The following is a 25,723-nucleotide window of genomic DNA, read 5'->3' on the forward strand; positions in this document are numbered from 1 at the left end:
CTCTTCTACCGCGTCTCTATGGTAGAGCCGGCCTCCGAGGCGGCAGCGGCGTTGGTGGCTTCGGTGAGGAAAAGTGAGAGTTCTAACTTTCCTTTTGGCCTGAGAGGTTTCTGGCGCGGAGCGTCGTCATGTCAGAAAAAAAGCAGCCGGTAGATTTGGGTCTCTTGGAGGAGGACGACGAGTTCGAGGAGTTCCCTGCCGAAGGTAACCGGCTGGGCCCCGGCCTCTGGGCCGCGCGGACGGTGACTCAGCCTTCGGCTGGAGTCGGCGCGGATGCTTGGGCTCGGCCTCGAGGCGCCCGCGGGAAGTCCGGACCCCTGCGGCCGGCTCTCGAGGCTCTGCACGCGCGACCCTCCATGCGACCGGCTTCGGGTTCGGAGTGTTTCGGTGGGCCTCACTAGTGAGGCTGAATGCCTTCTGCTTCCTTATTGGGAGGAGCCACGGTGACCTGGGCCTCTAGCTCTGAGTCCGGGATGGTTGGTCCTTTTTTTTTTTTTTTAACTCTTCAGCCGAGTTACCCGCCATTTCGTTCATGGCTATATAAACCTCTTTTTTCTTTATTTTCTTGTAGTGTAGCAGCCTTCCTTTGTCCTTAAACCATCCAGAATTAAATTGCTGTACCTGCTTAGGCCAATATTGCTTACCTTTAGGACTTTACAAATGAAGCCTCTTAAGTAGGATGGGAGGATCACGTGTTGGTGGGTAAAAAGACGTTATTACCCTATGCTTGTTTCTCATTTTTGATCACTTCAAACTAACAAAGTTTAAGGATTTATAAGATGATAAACGTCTACATTTTTATTAGTTTTCATGGTTACCAAGAGGAACTTTAGTTTTCTCATTGTAAGTGAAAGCAAATAGCTAACATTTACTGGGTAATTACTTGTCTAAGTGTTTTGCTTATATTCATTTTCACAGTTCTAGCGACTAGGTACCGGTATTACCGTTTCTCAGATAAAGAAATTGAAGTTTGGAACTATTAAGAAACTTGTCCAGTGTCACATAGCTGGCTAGAAATGATGGATACCTTCTAGGAATGATGTACTGCTTCTGTTTATTTTTTAAATTGTTGTTGCCAGGTAGGTTTCCAGAATTATTTGCTTTATTGTCTGTTATGTGTAGGATAAATATTTGTCTTGTAAGAAAAGGCTGCTATTGGGTAGCCTTTCTGAAGGTGGTAGGAAGAGAATTGTGGTTAATGGTGTACAAATCTGTTACGTTAAGCAATTACAACTTCACTAAAATTGTCCTAAGTTGTACCCCATCGTGACCCTATTGTGCATAAAAACCACATAGCTTGAACATTTGTTCTTTTTATTTATGGTGTACTCTATTATTTTGTTTAGCGGTAGAAGACATTAGTGTTCATATGACACAAACTCATAAACTAACCCAAAGCACATTTCAGTTATGGGATTCATTATATATTGAGGGGATTGTTTTTGTTTTTGTTTTGGTAGTGGATTTATTTGTCCAGACATGTTTTCTCTCTCTTTTTTTTTAGTAAGATTTTATTTATTTATTTGAGACTAGCGGGGGCAGGGGAGAGACAGAGGGAGAGGGAGAAGCAGGCTCCCTGCTAAACAGGGGGGGTGGGGGGGCTGGATCCCAGCACCCGGGGATCATGACCTGAGCTGAAGGCAGACCCTTAACTGACTGAGCCACCCAGGCTTCTTTCCTTTACCTCACTGTCAAGTTGGTTCATAATCTAACATTGAGCTATACAGTAGAGAACTGACTTATTGAGGGCAGGATCAACTTTTTACTCAAACTTCATATTTCAAATAGCTTTTATCCATTGTTTATCACAGTGGTAGGCACTTTGTTTACATTATATAGTCTATCACTACAACTGGTGAGGAAGCCGATGCTTAGATTTAAAAAGCTTGTCATTAAGTAGTCAAGCCAGGATCTGAAAGGTCTGTGTGACTCCCCAACATAAGCTTTATTTTTAACCTTTAGCAAAGTGCCTGGCACATAGTAGGTGGTTAATATATGCTTGTTGAATGAATAAACCTGCATTTAAAGCAAGTAGTTGAGAATTGACTGCTTAGAAAGTTCTAGAGATAACTGTGTACCTAATGATACACATGATTTTTCTCAGCAACTTTGAGTTCATCAGTTTTTGCGGAATATGTAGTTTGTTTTTATTCTAAGTTTATGTTGTAAGTTTATATTTGTTCAAAGTGTTGGTAGTCATATAGTAAAAAATCTCATTAAAGTTACAAGGAAATGCAGAGAGTATTTTTTAGGGGGGGAGGGGCTGAGGGAGAGAGAATCTTAAGCAGGCTCCATGGTCAGCATGGAGCCTGATGCAGGGGTTATCTCACAACCCTGAGATCATGACCTGAACCGAAATCAAGAGTCGGTCAATTAACCAATTGAGCCATCCAGGTGCCCTGAGAATTTTTTTTTTTTTTTTTGAAGACCAAGGCCTCTCATGATCAGCCAGTTTGTTAAAATTAAGTAACTCACCACTTAACTGGTCACCTTATAGAATATTTGTTGTCTTCAGGTTTGGATGTGTAGAACCTAATTCATTTAGGAATTTTTCCTTTAGAATGAGAAAGAACATTGAAATGTTCAGGTTTCTCTGTTTCTTCTGTGGTTTATAATTTAGACAGGTTTTCCTTTTGTGTTAATTTGAATTGAGATTTTGCTGGGTACAAAATTAGCCCAATAGGTGAAACCAATCAATATTTACTAATAAAAACTCTTATAAAAAACAAAACTAAAAGAGAAAAAACCTGGAAAAATATCACCAAGGAATTACTGAATTATTTATCTTTTGAAACTATACACTTTTAGTTTGTTTATTTGTTTTTTATGGCCTAGTCATGGTTTAGTCTCCATTGCTGTTCAGTTGTGATCCATGGACCAGCAGTTTTGGCATTAACTGGCAGCTTATTAGAAATGCAGTGTCTCAGCCTAGACCTACTGAATTAGTCTGGACGTTACTAAGATTCTTTAAAGATTTGTATGCACATTACAGTTGGAGAATAAATGGCCTATTTTGAATTTTTTAGTATTTGAATTTTCAGTTCAGTGATTATGCCCTGAATTACTTTCCAAGTTCTCTGCCTTCTTTGGAAATTCTCTTTCTTGTGTTTGTCCTTTTGGTAAATGTGCCATTGACAAGCACAGTAACAGATAAAACTTAAAATGGCCTATAATCATCTTTTCTGTCTAGGGGAGATCTGATTTTCACGGGCCTTGTTGCCTCTCTGCTCCAGAAAGTGGATGTAATGGATTGTCCATCTTTTTTGGGAGTGTTGTTGCTTCATCTTATCCCAGATAAGAACTTGTTTGGTAGGATGTCATTCAGTCATTTTAAAGAAGGGGAATTTCTGTTTTAAAAAGGAAACTATGGTAATGTGTTTTCATGGAGCCTCTTTGTTTCTTCTGAATAGTTCTTCAGTGGTGGTGGGGCACAATTCTCTGAAGGTCCAGAGGAACAAATGCTTCTTTTTTTTAAAACTTGTCGTTATTTAGTCTGTGGATCTGTGTTACATTGGCAGTTCTTCACAGTTACTCTAACTGATGGGTATATGATCTGGTCATTAAGAACTGTTTAAAAATCATGTTTAGGGGACACCTGGGTGGCTCAGACGGTTAAGCCTCTGCCTTCGGCTCAGGTCATGATCCCAGGGTCCTGGGATCGAGCCCCACATCGGGCTCCCTGCTCTGCAGGAAGCCTGCTTCTCCCTCTCCCACTCCCCCTGCTTGTGTTACCTCTCTCGCTGTGTCTCTCTCTGTCAAATAAATAAATAAAATCTTTTTAAAAAAATCATGTTTAGGATCTTTGTGAAATGCATTCTGCAACTTTTTGACTATTTAAACTGAGAATAGGCTTTGTTAGGAGGACATTCAACATACGGGGTGTAATTGATTATAATTTTGGAGGCTTTGTCATGGTTAGAACTGGAAAGCAACTTAAAATCTAGAGAAGATAAAACTTGTCAAGCTCATATAGCTAGGTTGGTAGTAGTAGAGCAGGGTCTAAAACCGAATCCTTTATAATTTGTTTAAAATGTCAAAATATTTTTCATCAGATATTGAAAGGATATTTAAAATATTTTCATTAATCACCTTTCTCTGACAATTAGAAGTGGGTGAGAAAAGAAAAGTGGGAAGAACAAGTGGGCCTTTAGGTTCTTTTATTCTCTTCTTTCTGTGCCAGAACTGAGAAGGGTTTTTGTTTTGTTTGTTTTTGGGGTTTTTTTTTCGGGGGGGGAACTTTTTAGAATATTTAAAAGGAAACTCAGTTTGCTTCCAGAAGTAATGATATTTACAAGAGAATTCTAATACTAAGTATTCTATAATTTTTCTATGATCAGTGGAACTGCTTTATTATCTGATGAATTCAAGAGGAGTATACTACCTACCTTCCCACCCTCCTTGAGAAATTGCTGGGTAAGAGACTGTTATTGATGGAAATCTGTCTGTTGAGGCAGACAGTAAACAAGCTAGTGGTCCCCTCTGGAATAACTGAGGTACTCTCACCTAACAAAGTAGGGCATCTTACAGTGGTTCTTATCCAGAGAAGTATTTTTGGATGTCACATTTACTTGACAGGTGCAAATGTGAGGTAATGACATTTAGGGGTAGAGGCCAAGGATTTTAAATGCTTGTTGTGCATAGACCAGTACGGTACAAGAAGAATTGCCATGAAAAATGCCATGGAGAAATATTTACATTGATTGGATTCCAACTGGACTAAACCATCAATAGGATTCCTGAGAATCTTAAATATAAAAGTAGATACAACTGATACTCACTGTGTCAGATAATGTACTAGTCAGTTAACTAATGCCCAGAGGGGCTCTGCTATTTTCAATTATTAAATGTAATATAGTGGACACATAAATAACACTATCACACATTTAAATTAGTTACATGGTGGTGGCAAGAAATGGAGAAATTGTGTTACTAAAAATAAAAAAAATAATATGTATGGCAGAGTGCCTGTTGAGTGTCCATTCATGGTAATCATATGCAAGAAGAAAGTTTTTGAACCCTGGGATGGAAAAAGTACAATGAATCTTAAGATCAGACCTAGGTTCAGAATCCATCTCTCTTCAACTTGTAGATTGTCAATTAATGTTAGTTATTTAATTTCTTTAAAATGCTTTTTTAGTATTACATATGTGATAATTGTACAAAAAACTGCTTAGAGAAAAACTTACGCCTATAAAAGGGCATAAAGTAAAAAGTAAAAGCACTGTTTCTCCCTGCCTGTCCCCCAAAACATTTGCCATACTCCAGGGATAGCCACTGTTAATTGTTTTTTTTTAGTATACTTCCAGAATTTATGTATATATTGTGTGTTTATATCTATTTTAAAAATACAGAGGACCATATACTATTTTTCATTCTAGAGCAGTTCTTAGTTTGTCTTTGACTTTCATGATTTTGACACTATTGAAGCTTACAGGCCAGTTATTTTGTAGGATGTTCCTCAACTTGGATTTGTCTGATATTTTCACCTGATTAGATTCAGGTTCTACACCTTGGCCGGAATATTGTAGTTGTGATTCTGTGTTCTCATTGAATCCTGTCAGGTGGAACATGATTCACATTTGTTCCATTACTGATGATGTTCACTCTGATCACTTTATTAAGGTAGTGTCTATGAGACTTTTCCAACATTAGATTACTCATTTTCCCTTTGTAATAGGCATTTTGTGAAACTGGAAATATAAAATTCCATTATCAAACTTTCAATTTATTAATTTGGTTATTTATATCCGTACAGACTCATGGATTCTCATTTAATGGGTTATAATAGGGTGCTATTATTTATTTTGATCCTCAAATTGTCCTATATTTGAACATGGGGAGCCCCTTCATACTGTCTTCTGTGACCATTTGACATGGCACCATCATTCTCTGTGCATTTCCAAGCATGCTGACACAAAAAGGTATTCCAAGTTAATCTTGTTCTTTCCCTGCTCTAATCCTGGAATCAGCTGTTTCTCCAAGGAGCATTTCTTTTAGTGGAGAATGATATTCAGAAGGCAGGATCTTAACTCCAGTTTTGCTAGTTGCTTAGGGGACCCTCTCAGTGGAAGGAACTAGGAAATATGCAAATGTGTGTATACATTTATACACTTTTATATTTATGTGTGTGTGTGTATAAAACCATAAGTTCACACAGTATATCCAATTACAGTTCAACACTGCAGGGTTCATTCTAGCTCTTTTTCTTTCCATATTTGTAACTCCCCCAGCAGTGAGAAACCTGGCTTTCATTGTCTTAAATACATTTTCTGTTTGGTCATCCTGCTCCCTAGCCAATCTTTGTTGCCCCCTCCACCCACAGTTGCCTTTCTTATGTCACTTGGCCTTCAACATTCTTTGCCAGGCCACCCTCTCCCCTCCTCACTTAAGCACGGGATGACTTCTTCACCCAGTTCAGATCTGACACACCAGTCACTCTATGTTCTGCCTCTGTGGGAATGCCCTCTTGGCTCTGCCACCTCATCTGGTACCAGGTGCATTTTGAATTTTGACATACAGCCTTAAATTGCCTTCGAGAATGGTTATACCAGTTAAAATTTCTATCACAGTTTACCTCTTCCCTCATAAGGTTGCCTATTCTCCATATTAAGCATTTTAGTTGTTGTGAACCTGATGGATGAAAAATGCAATGTCATCATTTTGATTTTGGGGATTGATTTGAGTGAGATTGACCATTATGTTTTTCCTTGAACTGTTACCGTCTTAATCCTCAGTTTCTTCATATGTAATTTGTGGATAATAGTTATGTATTACATGAGTATGTTAATCTGTTGTAGCTGCCATAGCAAAATACTGTAGACTGAGTGGCTTAAGCAATGGAAATTTATTTTCTAACAGTTCTGGAGGCTGGGAAGTCCAAGATTGAGGTGTTGGCTGATTCAGTTACTGGTGAGGACTCTCTGGCTTGCAGACTGCTGCCTTCTCACTGTGTCCTCACAAGGTGGAGAGAGAATGAGCAAGCTGTTCAGTGTCTCTTCCTATAATGGCACTAATGACATCATGAGGACTTCACCATCATGACCTTACGCAACCCTAATTACCTTCCAAAGACCCCATCTCCAGATATCATTACATTGGGGGTTAGGGCTTCAACATAAGTATTTTGGGATTCAGGGAAGGATACAAACATACCAGTGATAACATGTAGATTGCATAACACAGAGTTTGGCACAAAGTGGTATTCAGTAAACATTAGTCCCTTTTCTTCCCTCTAATCTCCTTAGAGAATTGGATTTTGGATATTTGGTATTAGAATTTGAATTGTTTCTGACAAATATTTTATTTGTAATTTTAGGTATATCCAAAATTAAGCTTGTTGAGTTTGTTAGTTATTTAAAAATTAATTTATTTTCTAGGATTAAAAACTTTTAATTTCCAAAAGTACTTTAAAAATAGTATATTCATATAAAAGATAAAGATACATACAACAATAGCATATATTGCTTAAGGATGCATACAGATGTGCAAGAGGTATAAAGAAATACAGTGGAGTTAAATAAAAAAACCCAAATCAAGATACTGGTGCTTGGGGACGCCTGGGTGGCTCAGTTGGTTAAATGTCTGCCTTCGGGGCGCCTGGGTGGCTCAGTCGTTAAGCGTCTGCCTTCGGCTCAGGTCATGATCCCAGGGTCCTGGGATCGAGTCCCACATCGGGCTCCCTCCTCGGGGGGAAGCCTGCTTCTCCCTCTCCCCCTCCTGCTACTTGTGTTCCTGCTCTCGCTATCTCTGTCTCTGTCAAATAAATAAATAAAATCTTTAAAAAAAAAAAAAAAAAAGTCTGCCTTCGGCTCAGGTCACGATCCCAGGTCCTGGGATCAAGTCCCACATTGGCCTCCCTGCTCAGTGGGGAGCCTTCTTCTCCCTCTGCCTGACGCTCCCCCTGCTTTGTGCTCTCACTCTTTCTGACAGATAAATAAATAAAATCTTTTTAAAAAATTACTAAAAAAAAGATACCAGTGCTTGGGAGGGGTTAGTGAGAGGTGTGGTCCAGGATATTAAGCAGTAAAAATTACTTTGAAAAACTGTTTGGATTAGCTGTTTCACTGATTCTATAGAATAAACAAGCAGTAAGCAATTGAGACTTCAGTATTTAACATTATTACTGGATTGTTGTTAAACATTACTCATTGAAAGATGTGTTGAATTGTTGAGAATATTAAGGGGAAAATAAAAGTTTCAAAGACTATACTTATACTCTTCTTCTGAAGTATTAAAAATTCACCAAATGTATTTTTTTTCCTGTGTTGTGTTGTACATGTAATGTTTGGTAGAAATAGTATTGTCTTTATTCTGGAACATTTTTCTTCTTACTTTCCTTACCCCTCAAGTTCCTTTGAGGTGATTGGTGCATAATAAATGATTTATTCATTCAATATGTATTTGTTGAGTGCTTCCTATAAATCTGGCACTGAATGGTAGTAAGTAGTAAGTGCTTTAGATACATAGTCTCATTTAATCCACATAGCAGCTTTATGAAGGTTTTATGCTTGGGGCTCAGCAAAATTTGGTAATTCACCAGGTCACAGTTAACTAGAGGTGGCACTGAGGCAAACTTGACTCCTTAGGGAGATACTTGTCTTTGAACTTAGAAATACCAGAGAGGCAGGGCACAGTGATTTTCATAGTAAGCTTGAGCTTTTTAGTATTTTGGAAGTGCTTATCTTGGGAGGTGGAGCTCCAAGCCCTTCCCTCTCTACCCCCAATTAAATCAGAGCAACTTTGCTTTTGCTTATCTTTATCTGTTGGGCGTCTGGGTAAGATTTCACTTGAGTTTCATTCCAGTGGTGGGGCTGGGATAGGGAGGGCAAGGAATTAGACAACTGGTAGTAAAGTGTAACTAACAGCAGTTGAAAATAAGTGGAAATTAGTTCTGTACAAGGTGAGATAGCAACATTGGAACAGAGCTTTCAAAAGATACAAATGTAGAACAAGGGTTTCCAAAAGAAGGGGAAAAGAGTAGATACTTGGAGGTGAAAAAATAATGTGTTTGTGTGTTTTATTTGACCGTAAAAATAGTGGTTGTAAATGCAAGTAGTTTGGGGCCTAATACTGGAAAGCTTTAAGCCAAATGTCCAGTTTGGACTTTATCCTTAGATACATGAGAAGTAGAGTTTTTTTGGTTTGGTATGTGTAAGCTTCCTTTAAGCAGTAGGCAGTTTAAGAAAAATCAACCCAGCAAAATTAATTTGGAAAGATAGAAAAGAGACTGAGTCAGGGAAACTGATTAGCAAATTGTTGAAGTAGCTTAGCTGAGGACTAAGGGCCTGAGAAAGGTAGTTATTAGGAAAGAAGTGAAGAGAGTGACACAAGAGTAACAAGTGAGCTTTGGCAACTGGTTTGATAAGGACCGTTGGGAGTAAGAAATTGGAGGTTGTGATTTTGCACTTGCATATCTAGTGGAAGACAGGTGGTGGGGTTCACTTCTTAACTCAGTCATATGGAGGATCAGAATGAGGGAATTGAGACAAGTGTAGGGCATTAAGGCTTGCAAAAGATGAGAGTAATGACTTTGGGGAATTTTATAAAAGTACAGAAAAAGAGAAGCAAAGTCAGCAAGACATTATTGTGGAACCATTCTCCCAGAGGCATGTATTTTTTTTTTTTTTTTTTTTTTTAAGATTGATTTATTTGTCAGCGCAGAAGCAGGAGTAGCTGCGGGCAGAGGGAGAAGCAGGCTCCTCGCTGAGCAGGGAGCCCGATGCCGGACTTGATCCCAAGACCCTGGGATCGTGACCTGAGCCGAAGGCAGTCTCTTATCTGACTGAGCCACCCAGGTGTCCCCCGAGGCGTGTATTTTTAAATTATCAATGAAAGGAATTGTGTTTGAATTTCCTTATTTTAAAATATAAGAAAAATTATAAACGGTTATGTTAAGTTATTTTGAGCCTCTATTTCAGACTGCTGACCACAAATAACTGAAAGCTCCCAGTGGTCTGGTAGCAACATCATTTATGACTTGCTTTTGGTTGTTTGGTCTGAAGTTCCTCACTGACATTTTTGGTCCTTATTGGAGAAATTACAGGAATATTATGGTGCTGTGCTAGGTACTGATTTTTTAGCTACTTATTGAATAGATGTTAGATCTCTAGGATATAGTTTTTATATCGTGATAACTTATAGAACTTACATTTTTTGTTTTAATCTATTTTATACAGTTTAAGCAAGAACACGTATATTTATCTCAAAATGACTAGATTTAGTGTGGCTTCATTATCATATTCATGAGCATAAAGATGATGTTTGCAACTATTGCTGTTCCATTTTACTTACCTATGATGATAGGTAGTTCTCTACATTTACCTATGGTGGTAAGTTACAATTAAGAATTTTTCAAACTTTCACTTGTTTTTTAAAATATTTTTCTGCATTATAGATGCACATTTTTTATTTGAAGAAACTTTGTTGAGGATTAGTTTGTTTATATTTAGGGTAGCTTTACTGTTAAGGATTGAATGAGAATTTGATGCTCCTACACATTGGTATAGAATAGGGCATTTGCAACCCTATTTGATATAAGTGGAATTTCTTCTTTACTTTTCTTCAAAATAGTATACTTCATACTTTTAAGAAATTCTGGAATGTGTATTGGAGAGTGGGGAGAGTAAGTAATTTCAAAAATACTAAGTTGAGAGAAAACCCTTTCCATACTTAAATGTCAAGGTGATACTTAGATGAAGTATGTGGGATCTTTGATAGTTCAGATTTGTGAAATTTAAGGCTAGTCACAGATACAGTTCTCACTGGCAAATGTGAACAAAGCCAAATTTGGGGGCAAAGTCCTAAATGATTTAGAATTCCTAGAAACTTATGTATTAGGCATCTGTTACTGGTTACTTCCAATTCTGACTTCTTAAAATATGGTAATTTTTTTACCAGTACACATCTGGAGGCCTGCACACTGAAGTAAACACAGCTGTGGTTATTTAAATGATTAATCACAATCCTGGCAATGCATTTAGTGTTGAAGATAAAGTGTATACTTTATGAAGTCAGCTAAGTATTGAAGGAAAGCATAGACATGAATCAGGTATCCTTTGTTTCATTTTATTATTTTGCCCTTTTCAAAAACTATTTTTGGGTTTAAGGCCTTAAAAAGGAGTGATTAAATAAAATTGCATAGTTATCGGTAGTTATAATTGAAAATTAAAACACAAATCAGGGAAATATTGCAAGAAATGCCAGATACCAGAGATTACAACAATCATGGCTTTTTTTTTTTTTTTAAAGATTTTATTTATTTATTTGAGAGAGAGAGAATGAGAGACAGAGAGCATGAGAGAGGGAGGAGAGTCAGAGGGAGAAGCAGACTCCCTGCCGAGCAGGGAGCCCGATGCGGGACTCGATCCCGGGACTCCAGGATCATGACCTGAGCCGAAGGCAGTCGCCTAACCAACTGAGCCACCCAGGCACCCCAATCATGGCTTTTTAATTTACACATTCACTTAGTATGATTATACATACATTGTAATTTACATATATTGCAACATGTACAGCATGGAAGATTTATAAGTGTTTGGAAATAATATTTGGATATATTATACCTTATCACTTAAACTTCTTACATAATATGTTTAGTACAATTTTTGTTAATAAAATCTTTAACGTTTCCACCTAAAATAGATTATGGATTCCCGTTTGTCAGTATGAATGAACACATGCTTCTTCATTGGTGCTTTTGTTAAATAATTTAAAATGCTTAATAAGTTGTAATTCAAAAGGTTATATATTGTCTTAGATTCTTCACCTGTGGTAACTGGAAGGATGGTATGTTATACAGATTCAGTGTGTCTTACTCCTAAGATAAGGCAGTAAGTTTAAAGAGTAATATATTGAAATTCATATGATGATTTGTGAAGAATTTAACCAGCTTTTCTATTTTTGTATTTTTGTATACTCAATAATATCATAATTATGAAGTGCTGTATAATACTACTAAAGAAATACAGAACTATCATTATGAATTTTTTTTGTGTGCTCTACCTGAAATTTTAATCACAGTACTGTCCTGCCCCACCCTCAGGAGCTAGTTTCCTTTTTTTTTTTTTTTTTTACTTTATTTTTACCTTCTTCTTTTTCCTTTCCTTGCCATTAAAATAGCACAAGATGGTTTTTAAAGGAGGGAGAGATACTTTATCTGTATGCTAGATGATCATCAGAATTCAACTTTTTTTTTTTTTTTAAAGATTTTATTTATTTATTTGAGAGAGAGAGAATGAGAGACAGAGAGCACGAGAGGGAAGAGGGTCAGAGGGAGAAGCAGACCCCCTGCTGAGCAGGGAGCCCGATGTGGGACTCGATCCCGGGACTCCAGGATCACGACCTGAGCCGAAGGCAGTCGCTTAACCAACTGAGCCACCCAGGCGCCCAGAATTCAACTTTTTAAACCAAAACTTGTACCACTCTTAAAATTTTAAGACACTGTTCAAACTAGTTTCTTTCATGTTAAGAATTTTGACTTTTTCTATCCTATGTAGTTAAGAATTGGGAGCTCCTACAAAACAAGTTATTGAATCTGTTGTTTCTTGTTGGTGATTCTCTGAGGAAGCTGGATATATATTAACATGTTCGGTTTTGTGTTTTGTTTTTTTAAGTCTCTTTAGTTAAAAATTCTTCAGTTAAAAGCCAGCTTGAATGACATCAAATAATAACAGTATTGAAATCAACATTTTGAATCAGGTCATAGTAAGATTAAAAGTTCCAGGGGTGGGGGGAGCTATGTTTTCACTCTTCTTGAAAGGGTAGGCCTACAAGATTAGAGAAATGTTAAATAAATATTCTTTTATTTTATATTTCTAACTTAAATCTTTTGACACATTTTTGTTAATTAGGGAGTAGTGTTGATAGAAATAACCTAGTTAACAATTTAGGAAGCTGTTTAATTAGAAGTGTTGCAGGCTAAAAAAAAAAAAAAAAGTGTTGCAGGCTGATATGAGGCTTTGTTCTTAGAACTTTAAAACAGTTCAATTGTGACTTATGTCACCCCCTTTACTCAAGAACATATTATCCAGTCTTAATATATTTAGATTATTTTGTGGAACATTACACTCCATTAGATATCTTTATGAAGACTGCTTAAAGTATCAGTAAAACAAATACTTAATGGGAATTCCTATTTTTAGGCTCAACACAGATATCATATTTAAAGTCTAGGATTTGAGGTCATGAAATATTGGTAGAAAAAGTTAAATATTTTCTTGTAAGACAGTCTTCACCTTCTTTATTTTATAGTAGTGGTAATGGTGGTGGTTTTCAAACCAAGCAGGTATGATGTACAGTGATCTCCAAGGCTTTCTCTAAAGTTCTGTAATTTTAAGATTTTTTTTTTTTTTTTTATTCATGAGAGACAGAGCGAGAGAGAAAGGCAGAGGGAGAAGCAGGCTCCCAAGGAGCAGGGAGCCCGATGCGGGACTCGATCCCAGGACCCTGAGATCATGACCCGAGCCGAAGGCAGACACCTAACCATCTGAGCCACCCAGGCGCCCCTAAAGTTCTGTAATTTTAAACAGTACTTCATCTTAGCCATTTTATAAAAACTTGAAGTGTAAAACCAAACCTTGCTACACTGCAGTGTAATGATATAGTTAGTTTTATGTGAATTTTTTATACTGGAAGACCTTAGTGTAATTAGCACAACACGAGAAAATCCTAAGCTGTCCATTAATACTATTAGACGCTCAAAGAAGTATAGGTTATAGTAAGACTGGAGGGAATGTGGAAGAATGCATATAGTCATTGTTCACTTGCCATAAGAGGAATTATGAATTTAGTTGTCCCAACACAAGTTCAACATACAAGAATACAAATTTCTATGAAAATTAAATTTGATATTATTTGAAGTGCTTTATTCAATTTTAATTTTAAAATTAAAATCAGTATCACAGAAATACATCTACCGTTTGAAATGAGTCTCCTTTTTAATTTAAAATTTTATCTTAGCTGCACCCAAAGCTGCACCACCTTTACTTAATGTTCCTCTCATGTACTTAACATTGCAATTTCTGCCCCCTTATTTTTTCCCTTAGAATATCTTACTTCTTTCTTAGATTTCCCTCTTAGAAGAATAAAAAGAAAGTTTATACATAATATAACGTATATAGTGAACGGTTTATTATTGATTGCAACAGCAATATGAGAATTAACGGTACTATTTTATCCCAATACCAAATGATTAACTCTTAACTAAGTCACTTTTCTAGTCTATAAAGGTGCAAAAATGTTTTTCTTTCAGTTATTTTAGCTTTGGGAGTGTGTGTGTGTAAAAATGGGTTGGGCACCTTGGTGGCTCAGTCGTTAAGCCTCTGCCTTCAGCTCAGGTCATATTTCCAGGGTCCTGGAATCGAGTCCTGCATTGGGCTCCCTGCTCAGCAGGGAGTCTGCTTCTCCCTTTGCCCCTCCCCCTGCTTGTGTGCACTCTCTCTCTCTCTCAAATAGTTGAATAAAATCTTTTAAAAAAATAAAAATGGGTTGCAGTAGCTTTCTGATCACACTTCCACAGACTAAGGGGAATCCTTAATGTGGTTCCCTAATTTTTTTTTAAACTTTTTTACTCTCATTATAAAATATAGCTGGTTTCACAAACAGAATAAAAATTTTCAGTTTGAGTTTCAAGGTACTGTAGAAAATGTAAGGCTGTTTCTAGCCCTGTCAATATTGACATGTAATTAATACTACTGTTAAGTATTACTGTTGTTAAGGACCTCAGAGAATAGCGTAGGAATTGAATTTAGGTAATTACAGTATTCTCTGTTTGAAAATAATATTGCTGAGAGATACAAGAAAATTTATGTGGGTAAAAATACTTTTGATTATTGAGAGCTTTTATTAATGAATATACATTCACTGCCTATATACCCAATAATTAAAGTTGGGTATACATTCTGTGTGTGTGTGTGTTTTAAATAAGCTCTGCACCCAATGTGGAGCTTGAACTCATGACTCTGAGATCGAATTGCATGCTCTGGGGTGCCTGGGTGGCTCAGTGGGTTAAGTGTCTGCCTTCAGCTCAGGTCATTATCTCAGGGTCCTGAGATCTAGTCGGCTCCCTACTCAGCGGGGAGTTTGCTTCTCCCTCTCCCTCTGCCACTCCCCCTGCTTGTGCTCTCTTTTAAATAAATAAAATCTTAAAAAAAAAAAATCACACGCTCTACCAACTGAGCCAGCCAGGTGCCCCTAAAGTTGGGTATACATTTGACTGAGCTTCCTAACAACCTGAAATAAATTGCCTAAGAGAAACTTTTTCATCTTTTCAGGTACTGGGGTCTTAAATTTCCCCCATGATCTCTCCTTGGGGAGCATTGGATGAAATGATTACTGTTCTCAAAGACATTCTTAAATATAATTGAGAATTTTACATGACCAATTCATAATACGTGATCTTGTTGATCTCTTCTGTGTTGAAATACATACTCTTGGCTTCACTGAAATCACACTGGCCTCTGTTTTCTTGAGATTGACCACTCAGAGGGCACTTGAGAAGTATAGCTCCATTTACCCAGGGTTTTATTGAGTGTCTGTGGTGTGCCCAGCACTCAGCTGTGTGCATCAGAGTTGCAGATTTAATAAAATGTGGTTCCTACCTGAAGGTTTTGAATAGTAATGGACAGGAATGGTGGTGGCATTTTAGGCATCAGTGGAGGAATGGTATAAACTGTGTAACACTGGGGAGGAGAGGACAGAAAGAAGACTACAGTAATATTTATGAAGGGAATAATCCTAAATTAATAAGTTTCAGTAAGAATAGGGAAGGAGAGACTTACTCTGGAGATAATTGGGAGTTGAAATGGAAGGGACATAATGAGTGATTGTGGTAGTTGAAGGAGAAAGAGTAGTTAAGAAGCCTCCTAAGTTTCTGTCTTGGGGGACCAGATAGATGTACTTTCTTCTATTCTTAAATCATGATGATGACATGTATTGCATTCAAAAATTTTTGTTAGGTATATAACGTAATGAATAATACACCCATATTATGAATGATTGTTGAATAGATTTAAATTTATATGTACTTTATAAGAAAAACCTAAATTGTACCTTTTGTTATTTTTCTTTTCAAGTTGAAATGTTCTTAGCCATGTCTCTAATAAGTAATTACTAAGGTGAAACTTATGGCTAGGACGTATTAAGAGAGAGTGTAACTTTACTGTTTTGGGAGGCGAAGGGGTTATAACTACAACAATATACAAGGTGTGATTTAAGAGTTTTGTTTCATCTTTCATAGCCATTTGTTGTGCATGATGCTAGGTACTGTTTGTAGTTTAAGAATACAAAGGTAAATAACACAGAGTTGTTACTCTTAAGGAGCTCAGACACCAGTAATGGACATAGACGTGTTAACTGATGATTATGGTTGTACAGTGTGTAAATGTAAGTGCTGTAATAGAGATAGACACAAAAGAGGGGACCTAATCTCCGAGGGTAAGGAGGAGGAGATGGGCATAGGGAAGGCTTCCAGAGTTGATTTCCAAAGTGATTTTGGAAGTTTGTACCTTTTGACCCCTCATCCATTTTGCTCACCCCCTACCTTGTCCTCTTTTTTAATATTTTTATATAGGGTTGAAAGTTTGAAAAGTAGTAAAAAAGAGGACAAGGTAGGGGGTGAGCAAAATGGATGAGGGGTCAAAAGGTACAAACTTCCAGTTACAAAATAAATAAGTCATGGGAATGTACTGTATATAGCATGGCAACTATAATAATACTGTATTGCATATTTAAAAGTTGCTAAGAGAGTAAATCTCAAAAGTCCTCATCACAAGAAAAAAATTTGTAACTATGGTGATGGATGTTAACTAGACTTATTATCATTTTGCAAAATATACAATTATTGAATCATTATACTGTATACCTGAAACTAATGTAATGTTATATGTCAGTTGTACTTTAGTTAAAAAAAGACAACAAATACCTAAGGTTTATCAGTTGCTAACATTTTGTCATGTTTACTTTATTTCTATCATGTATGATAGAAATATATATGATATATATCGAATATTTTTGAGAACCACTTGCAAGTAAACTGTTGACAAAATGACACAGCTCTTAAATATTTTAACATGCATGTCATAAAGGGGGACATGCCCCTCTAAAACAATTTTACAATCATGTTTAAGAAAATCAGCATTAATTCAATAATATCCAGATACACAGTCCATATCCAGACTTTACCAACTGTTCCAGAAAATGTGTCGTCACTTTTTTCCCCAATCCAGAACGGTCCCTTCCTTTTTTTGTTTTGTTTTTCATGATATTAACTTACTTGAAGATACCAGTTATAAAGAGTTTCACATTCTGGATTTACCTGATAATTCCCTCATGATTAGATTAAGGGTCAGCATTTTTAGTGAATACTACATAGGTGATGTTTATTTCTCAGAGATATATGTCAAGTTGTCGAAATTTATTGATGTTAAGTTTAATCATTGGTTGAGATTGTGATTACCAGATCTACAGGATAGGTACTCTATCCTGGAGTCCCAGCTATTTTTCACTCAATAGTTTTAGTATCCATTGTTGATCCTTGCCTGAATTGTACTGAGGGTTGCAAAATGGTAATTTTCTAATTCTGTCATTCTTTCTGCATTTATGTACCTGGGAATGGTAAAGAGCATCCCCTCCCCATCATCCCATCCCCCCAGCATATTGCTATGGACTCATGGATTTTTTTAATTTAATTCAGTGTGTCATTCTTTGTGATTCTTAAGTTATTCCAGATTTGGCGAGTGGAAACACCTTAAAGCCAGTTTTTGTACCTTTTGACATGTTTTCGGGCGTTATAAAAAGGAATCCCAAACTTACCTATTAACTTCCTTATTCCAGATCTGAGATCAGCCATTTCTTCAGGGAGCCATTGTTCCTTTTAATGGAGAATGGTATTTTAACTAATTAAGGTTTTTTAATTAAGTATATATCAGGCCAACTAGTAGGTTCAAAAGATGGCAGAAAGACAGATGAGGAACAGCATGTTTGATGAATAGAAAATTTTAAGCAATTTCAAAACAAGTAAATTAGGACTGAATAAAAATGAAGATATTGTGGATTGCTCTTCACCGTTATTTTTTACGAGGAAATGTGTATAAGAGAGTACTTCAAGCTGCATGACTGACATGAGTGAATCATCCCAGTGAATTTAAACTTAAATAATTAAAAATATTTGTTTTAAAACAAATATATCACACAAAATCGTAACAATTTTTTATAATAAAGCTATGTCAAGATTATAGCAGGTGGTGCCTCTTAAATAGGACAGCAGAGTATGCATAAACTCTCTTCTGGGATGGTTTGATGTCATTTAAAAAAAAGAATACATAATGACATTATCACCCACGAGGCTAGATTTTTATCAGGATCAAGAGAGTAGAAGCAAGAAGAACCTGATAGAAGAATATTGCCATTGTATAGGTAAGAAATGATAATGCGAATATCTGAGGTAATAGGGAAGGAGATGTTCGCTTATATATGTTTTCTGAGTCTTCTAAACAAAAGCTAAAATTTAACCCCTCTCTCCACCACCAAAAGGGAAGGAAGAAAAAAAGAAAATTGGGAAAACTAAAAACTACAACATTCCTCTTTGTACATATTTACATTTGTCCTCTCTTTAAAAATAAAAATTTTATATTGATGATAGGCAAATGTTAGTGATGCTTATAATTTGGTCCATTTTTTATTTATGTATGACTTACCATTTTTTATGTTTAGAAGTTTTAAATTCCAGGCTGGTATCTTCCTGCTCCCCAACTTGCTTTCGCATTGTTGGTGCTGTATTTTGGAAGATTGTGAAATAGACCTAATAAAAATTAGCCCAAGGAAAAATCAGGAAAGTAAATATCCTCCTGAAACTATAATACATTTTCATAGCAAATAGAATTTTTTTTGTATTAACTTCTGTTTAAGATTATCTGCAAATTCAAGAATTGAGAGAACAAGACAGCATAAATTGAGATTTAAAGAGGAAGTTTACCATTTCTTATAGATATGGTATTAGATGTTTTGAATTGTGTCTTAAGTGGCAAACTTTCTGAAGTTTCTGTATTTATGGAAATAGCATGTGAGAAGTATTTAGACAGCATCTGTTTTTGTTTTTAGACTGGGCTGGTTTAGATGAAGATGAAGATGCACATGTCTGGGAGGATAATTGGGATGATGACAATGTAGAGGATGACTTCTCCAATCAGTTACGGTAAGTTTTAAGTCAGATTTTATATAGCTTAGTATTAATTGTAAGAATGGAATATGTAACTTACATATGATAATTGACCTCTTTAAAAGATAATCTTTGAAATACATTTTTGAATTATGAAAAGGAAAACCTTTTACCTTCATCTGTGTTTCTAAACATGAGTACTTTGTGTAATTGCATAGAACTTTTATTCTTTCTAGTTTCTTTACAAAGGTAGTTAAATAGAAGCATATTTGCTGTTTTTTATTTTAGTGGGTTTAATTCTGTCAACATTAATTTTCCACCAGTGTTGAATAACTCAACAGAAATTGGAAGCAGAGTGCTAGGACCCAAAAGATTGGTGATTCTCAAACTGGAATGGAGATTGGGGTGATGGGAGTGTACTTTTTCATATTCATGTACAAATTTACCTAATATGATTGATTAAAGTAAAATTCATATATCATAAAATTAATCACTTTAAAGTGTACAATTCAGTGGCATTTTGTATAGTCACAATTTTGTGCAGCCATCATCTCTATGTAATTCCAAAGCATTTCCATCACTCCAAAAGGAAGCACCATACCTATTAAGCAGTCACTCTGCAGTCTTCTTTTCCTGGCCCCTGGCACCCACTAATTTTCTTTCTGTCTATAGATTTGCCTGTTTTAGAGAAGTCATAAAAATGGAATCATATAATAAGTGATCTTGTGTGTCTAGCTTCTTACAGTTAGCATAATATTCTCACTTTTCATCCATGCCACAGCATGTACCATACTTCATTCCTTTTAACGGCTGAATAATATTCCATTGTGTGATATGCCACAGTTTGTTTATCCATTCATCAGTTGATGGTCATTTGGGTTGTTTCCAGCTTTTGACTACTGTGAACTGTGTTACTATGAGCATTCATGTACAAGTTTTTGTTTGAATACCTATTTCTAGCTTTGGGGATATAATCCTAGGAGTGGAATTTCTGGGTCATATCATAATTCTGTTAACTTTCTGCAGAACTGCCAAACTGTTTTCCACAGCAGCTGCACAATTTTACATTACTACCAATAGTGTATGAAGGTTCTAAATTGTCCACATTCTCATCAAAACTTGGACTGGTATCTCATTGTGGTTTTTATTTGCATTTCCCTAATGACTAGTGGAGAGCCTTTTTTCACATATTTGTTGACAATTTGTATATCTTCTTTCAAGAAATAATCTAGTCAAGTCCTTTACCCATTTTTAAGTTGGGTTGATTATTTTTTTGTTATTGAGTTGTCAGAGTTCTTTATATATTCTGAGTACTAAGCTCTTATCAGACCTATTATTTACAGATAGTTTTTCCCATTCTGTTCACTTCCCTTTTCACTTTCCTCATAGTGTTCTTTGCACATAACTTTTTAATTCAGATGAAGTCCAGTTTATCTACTTTTTAAGAATTTATTGCCAAATTCAAGGAAAATTTATCCCTATGTTTTCTTCTAACAGTTTTAGAACTTTAGTTCTTACATTTAGGTCTAAGATCCATTTCAAATTAATATTTGTACATTGTTTGAAATGAGTCCAACTTCATTCTTTTGCAAATGGGTATCCAGTTATACCAGTGCCATTTGTTGTAGAGATAATTCTTTCCTCCCTAATTTTATTTTGTTTCAACCCATATGTATCTGTCTTGGCCACAGAGTTATCTAAGTAAATTGTCGTACTTTGCTCAAATCAAGATCTAGCAGTTCTACTGCAGTCTTCTAGTTTTCTAGTCTAGTACATTTGTTCAAAAAGAAAGATGATTTATAATAAATTTAATGATAATGCAGTACCTTTTGTTCTACACTGCGTTTTTCACGGGCTCAAAGGCCCTACATTCTTTTTTTTTTTTTTTTTTAAAGATTTTTTAAATTTATTTGACAGAGAGAGACACAGCAAGAGAGGGAACACAAGCAGGAGGAGTGGGAGAGGGAGAAGCAGGCTTCCCACTGAGCAGGGAGCCCGATGCGGGGCTCGATCCCAGGACCCTGGGATCATGACCTGAGCCGAAGGCAGACGCTTAACGACTGAGCCACCCAGGCACCCCCAAAGGCCCTACATTCTAAAGACATTTTAGTATTTTTCTGGGGACCAATAACAATTTTATCTATCACCTTTCTCCCCTTTTTGGAAATAGCACAATTTACCTTTCACTGTTATTCTGGTACTTTTACAATTCTCCATGATTTCTCAAAATGGCTGACTCTGTTTTTTGACTATATCTTTTCATTTTTTCAGTGCCCTGAGATGTAATTATTCAGAGCCTAGAGGTTTTAAACTACTTTAATGCAGTTTAGAGTTCTCTCACCTGTCTTACTTTTCAATTTTGTGTTAATGATGTTTTTCCTATTGCCGTTTTATGAACAAGATAGGAACAATAGCTGTTGAACAATAATTCCGCTTTTTCTCTAAATCTGTTAATACTACATCTATTCCAAGCATTGGATCTGTTCTCACTCTTCTTTATTCATGTATGGCTCTCAGAGCCTTTTTTGTTCTTTCTATAGCTCTTAGTCCATTCTGGGATTAAATTCTGTGTGTACAAATTCTTGGCACTTTTCTTTTTGTATTAATTTTTGGTTTATATTCTTTTAAAACTGAGCAATGTCAGAGAACACCCTACCTTTTCTCTCTCTCTCTCTCTCTCTTTTTTTTTAGTAGGCATGCCCCCCTTTCTTCCCTCACTAGAATCATATTATGCTGTTAGAATATTTTCAGGCCTTCGAACTCTGTTGATCCCCATTCTGAGTTCTTAATCATCTATCAGTTTTTTCTTTCCTGTTATCTTGAAATTTTTCAAGTTGAAGCTAAATGAGTTATCTTCCTTTGCTATTCACAAAAAAGTCAAATTTCTTCAAAATGGTTTTCTTTTTTGTCTTTCAAAGTCAGAAAATAGCACTTTTCTCTTAAAAAATTAAACTAAGACATTATTAAATACTGGGTCATCTGGGTGGCTCAGTCTGTTAAGCATTAGACTTTGGCTGGGGTCATGATCACAGGGTCCTGGGATTGAGCCCCACATTCGGGCTCTCCACTCAGCGGGTAGCCTGCTTCTCCCTCTCTCCCTGTTCATGCGTGCGTGCGCTCGCTCGCTCATAATAAATAAAATCTTTTTTCTTTAAAGACATTATTAAATACAGTGATCTTATCAGGAGACTTTTAGTAGTAAATATATTGATAATTGGATTTCTTGCCACTACTGCATCTTGTCTTTTTGCTGGTTTGGAAGTAGAGCATTATTCATATATTATTTGTGGCTTGTTGTTTATACAATACACCTGCACAGTGTTCTTATGTTCTTTCTTGTGTTCTGCCTTTAGGTTTGTGGATTTCCATAAGAGTATAAATTTTGATACCTTTATTAGTGAATAAGATTTTTCTTTTTATTTCCCTGTTTGAGTCATGAGTTTCTTTCTACATGTGGGTTGATATATCACCAGTGCTATAAACTAGAACTTACTGTATTGGTGGAAATGTTCTATAAACTGCCCTATCCAGTACAGAAGCCAGTAGCCACATACGGCTCTTGAGCACATGAAATGTAGCTAGTGAAGCTGATGAACTGAATTTTTCATTTTATTTAATTTTAATAAATAGCCACAAGTGACTCCTGTATTGGACATTGCAGCCTCAGATAATACTTTTATCTTTGCTTTAAAAAAAGTTGTCATGATTAACAAGTCTCCTGCAAAGATGTTCTTCCTAGTCTTTGTAAAACATATAGAGGTCCTCAATGTGATATTATAAACCATGGTAAAGCATATGTTTTACTGTGTTCTGATACTGTATATGGGTCCAAATTCCATCTAACTTTGGAGAGGCAGTACATTTTCTAGAGTCACTCTGATTCCCCGGGTTCCAACTCTGGATCTCCCTTTTATTAGCTACATGTCTTAGCAAGGACTTAGCCTTCCACTTTCCATGTTTTTCTCTTAAACTGTAATTACCTTTAACAAGTAAAAGTAGAAAGAAAAAGGCCACCTGTATCTCCAAGTAACTAAAAGTCAAAGAGAAACAAATGTATCAGAAGCAGCAAAAACAATGACTTTTACTTCTTGGAGTTACTTGGAGACACATTCAGTAGAAATGGGTAGGATTAATTTTTCTGACCTTGCATCACATGTTACATAAAAAAATCCAAGAAGCCAATATTGTTCTTGATTTACCATGTCAAATACAGCCACTGTCCTATAGCAGAATAGTTTCTTGGATAATAAGAGTTCTCAAACCTACCAGTGGCTATTTGTCTTATCCTTGTTTTGTTGAAAAAGGAAAGCTGCTGTTTTTGTTTCAAATCGTGTACATTCACTATGTGGGTCCTGTGATACTGTTCCAATTGTGCTGAATTTCTTTCTCATCTCTTTCTTAGGTTTTTTTCATCCCACAGGCTGATGATGATACTAGTGTGTTTGTATTGTTTTGTGTTTTGTACTTAGTGGCCTCGATTTATTTCCTTTTAATTTTTTTGTATGTCCTAAATTCTAGCAAAAAAACTTCATCTTCTCCAAAAATAGAGAAGCATATCATAATCTCCTTTGTGTTTGTTAACAGTTTATAAATGTAATTGGTCACCACCTCCTGTCAGGAAGGCAGATGCAAACCTGGACAGATCTGGTGTACTTGTTAACTAAATTGTAGGCTGATTTTCGGGGATTTTTGTTGTTGTTGTAAAATAAGAGAAAATGAATAATCTACATTGATTCTGTTAAAGGCAGCAGAAAGCTATTATTTAAGAAACTTTTAAAATTATTTCCTTTTTAAGTAGAAAACATGAACAGATAAAATCTTTAATCTCCTGGAAAGGGGGCCGGGGGGTGTGTAAAGGAAGCATTTTGGTTAAATTTAGCAAAGGAAGGAGTAGTGTCAGAAACTTGTGCTGATCTTTTGACTCCTAAATGAGTGATTTACCACCAGCCCATACTATCCTCTACACCTGAGCAGAAGATAAAAATGTTTTATATGAATAATCTCTGGCTTTAATATTATTCATGGACTTTAGGTCAGTATTTGTATTATAAATAACTGTAAAACTTTAGTGACATTTGGGTAAATAAATAATAAATATTATACATCATTCCTACATGTGTTTTTTTGTGTTGTGTTTACATTGGATAGTGTGATAGTGTCCAAGCTAAATTATACTTGAGAACAAATGTCATTTTATCTTATTGGATGTAATGGTGTAGGGCACATTAATTATACTTTACATTTATACAATGTTTTATCATATTTTGGCCCTGAAATAATTTTGTTGTGAACTTCTATAAAATTGAATTGTAGCAGAGAAGTTATTGATGATACTTGGAGTGGTAGTTCAGCTGAAATTGATGATAGGGCTAAACTTTTTTGTGCATCGGTTTTATACAAAGCATATCAAAAATTGCAATTGATATTCTTAAAGTATGACTGAAACTTCAGCTTGAATAAATTACTTAAAATTATAAAATGTCTTTTTAAAGGGTATATATTTATAAGTTTTTGGAGGTTTTTATACACATTTAAAATTTTTTTTTTTAAGATTTTATTTATTCATTTGAGACACAGAGATAGAGAGCATAAGCAGGGAGAGAGGCAGAGGGAGAGGGAGAAGCAGGCTCCCAGCCGAGCCAGGAGCCCGATGCGGGGCTCGATCCCAGGACCCTGGGATCATGACCTGAGCCGAAGGCAGATGCCCAACCATCTGAGCCACCCAGGCGCCCCCACATTTAAAATTTTTAAAGTAAAATCTTGTTTAGTATTTTATAACTTATATTTATTTTGTCTACATATAGTTAATGGGGAGTAGTTCCCATGTACTTTTAAATTTGATTAATAATTTTTGTCTTGGTCAGAGCAGTAGATCTATGTCAATATGGAAAGCAGTCTGTTTATTCTTTATGTGTAAATAGCAATAATACCTATTATGATTATAAAATTCCTAAAAATTTGATAACAAATGTCTTGTTTTCTTAGCCATATGGTTGATAATTCTTAAAATTTGTTTAAATATTTATTATGAACAGGACATTTATTTGTATGGTATTTCAAAGATACTTGGAAGATAGTGGTTAATCTCTCACATTTCTTCCTTAAATAGATTTATCAGAAAAGTAAGGAATATAAAATATAAGTTTACTAATGGGAAAGCAGAATTTTATTAGCATTATGTTGATTCACATTTGGTTTCCTTCTTACACAGATTTCTTTTAAGGGTATAAAGTAAAAGCTACTTGGTAGTATTTTATATTGGTGCCTAGGCTTGGCTCATTGTTTTATTAATTGTATTATATCTAAAAACATTGTTTCTTTATCATGAAGAATGTCCAGTGATGTTGTTCTTTTGTGTTTTATTATAGAGCTGAACTAGAGAAACATGGTTATAAGATGGAGACCTCATAGCATCCAGAAGAAGTGTTGAAGCAACCTAAACTTGAACTGTTTACTAAATTCTAGGGCACAGAACCCAGGATGGGACACTTAAAAAAAAAATGTTTATTTCATTACCTGCTTGGATTTATTTTTGTTTTGGTAACACAAAAAATAAATGTTTTGATCTAA

The 25,723-nt window shown here is 35.8% G+C and overlaps 1 protein-coding gene across 1 annotated transcript; it reads left to right on the plus strand.

Annotated features, from left to right (window-relative positions):
* On the plus strand, nucleotides 1–25,723 carry SEM1 (SEM1 26S proteasome subunit). The gene is made up of 3 exons (XM_006736255.3): nucleotides 1–204; nucleotides 19,096–19,189; nucleotides 25,522–25,723. The coding sequence occupies exons 1-3, from the start codon at nucleotides 129–131 to the stop codon at nucleotides 25,562–25,564; spliced, it is 213 nt and encodes a 70-aa protein (XP_006736318.1). The 5' UTR covers nucleotides 1–128; the 3' UTR covers nucleotides 25,565–25,723.

This window comes from Leptonychotes weddellii, chromosome 12 (genome assembly GCF_054177405.1).
Source record: "Leptonychotes weddellii isolate Sample4059 chromosome 12, ASM5417740v2, whole genome shotgun sequence".
In the NCBI taxonomy this organism is placed as follows: Eukaryota; Metazoa; Chordata; class Mammalia; order Carnivora; family Phocidae; genus Leptonychotes; species Leptonychotes weddellii.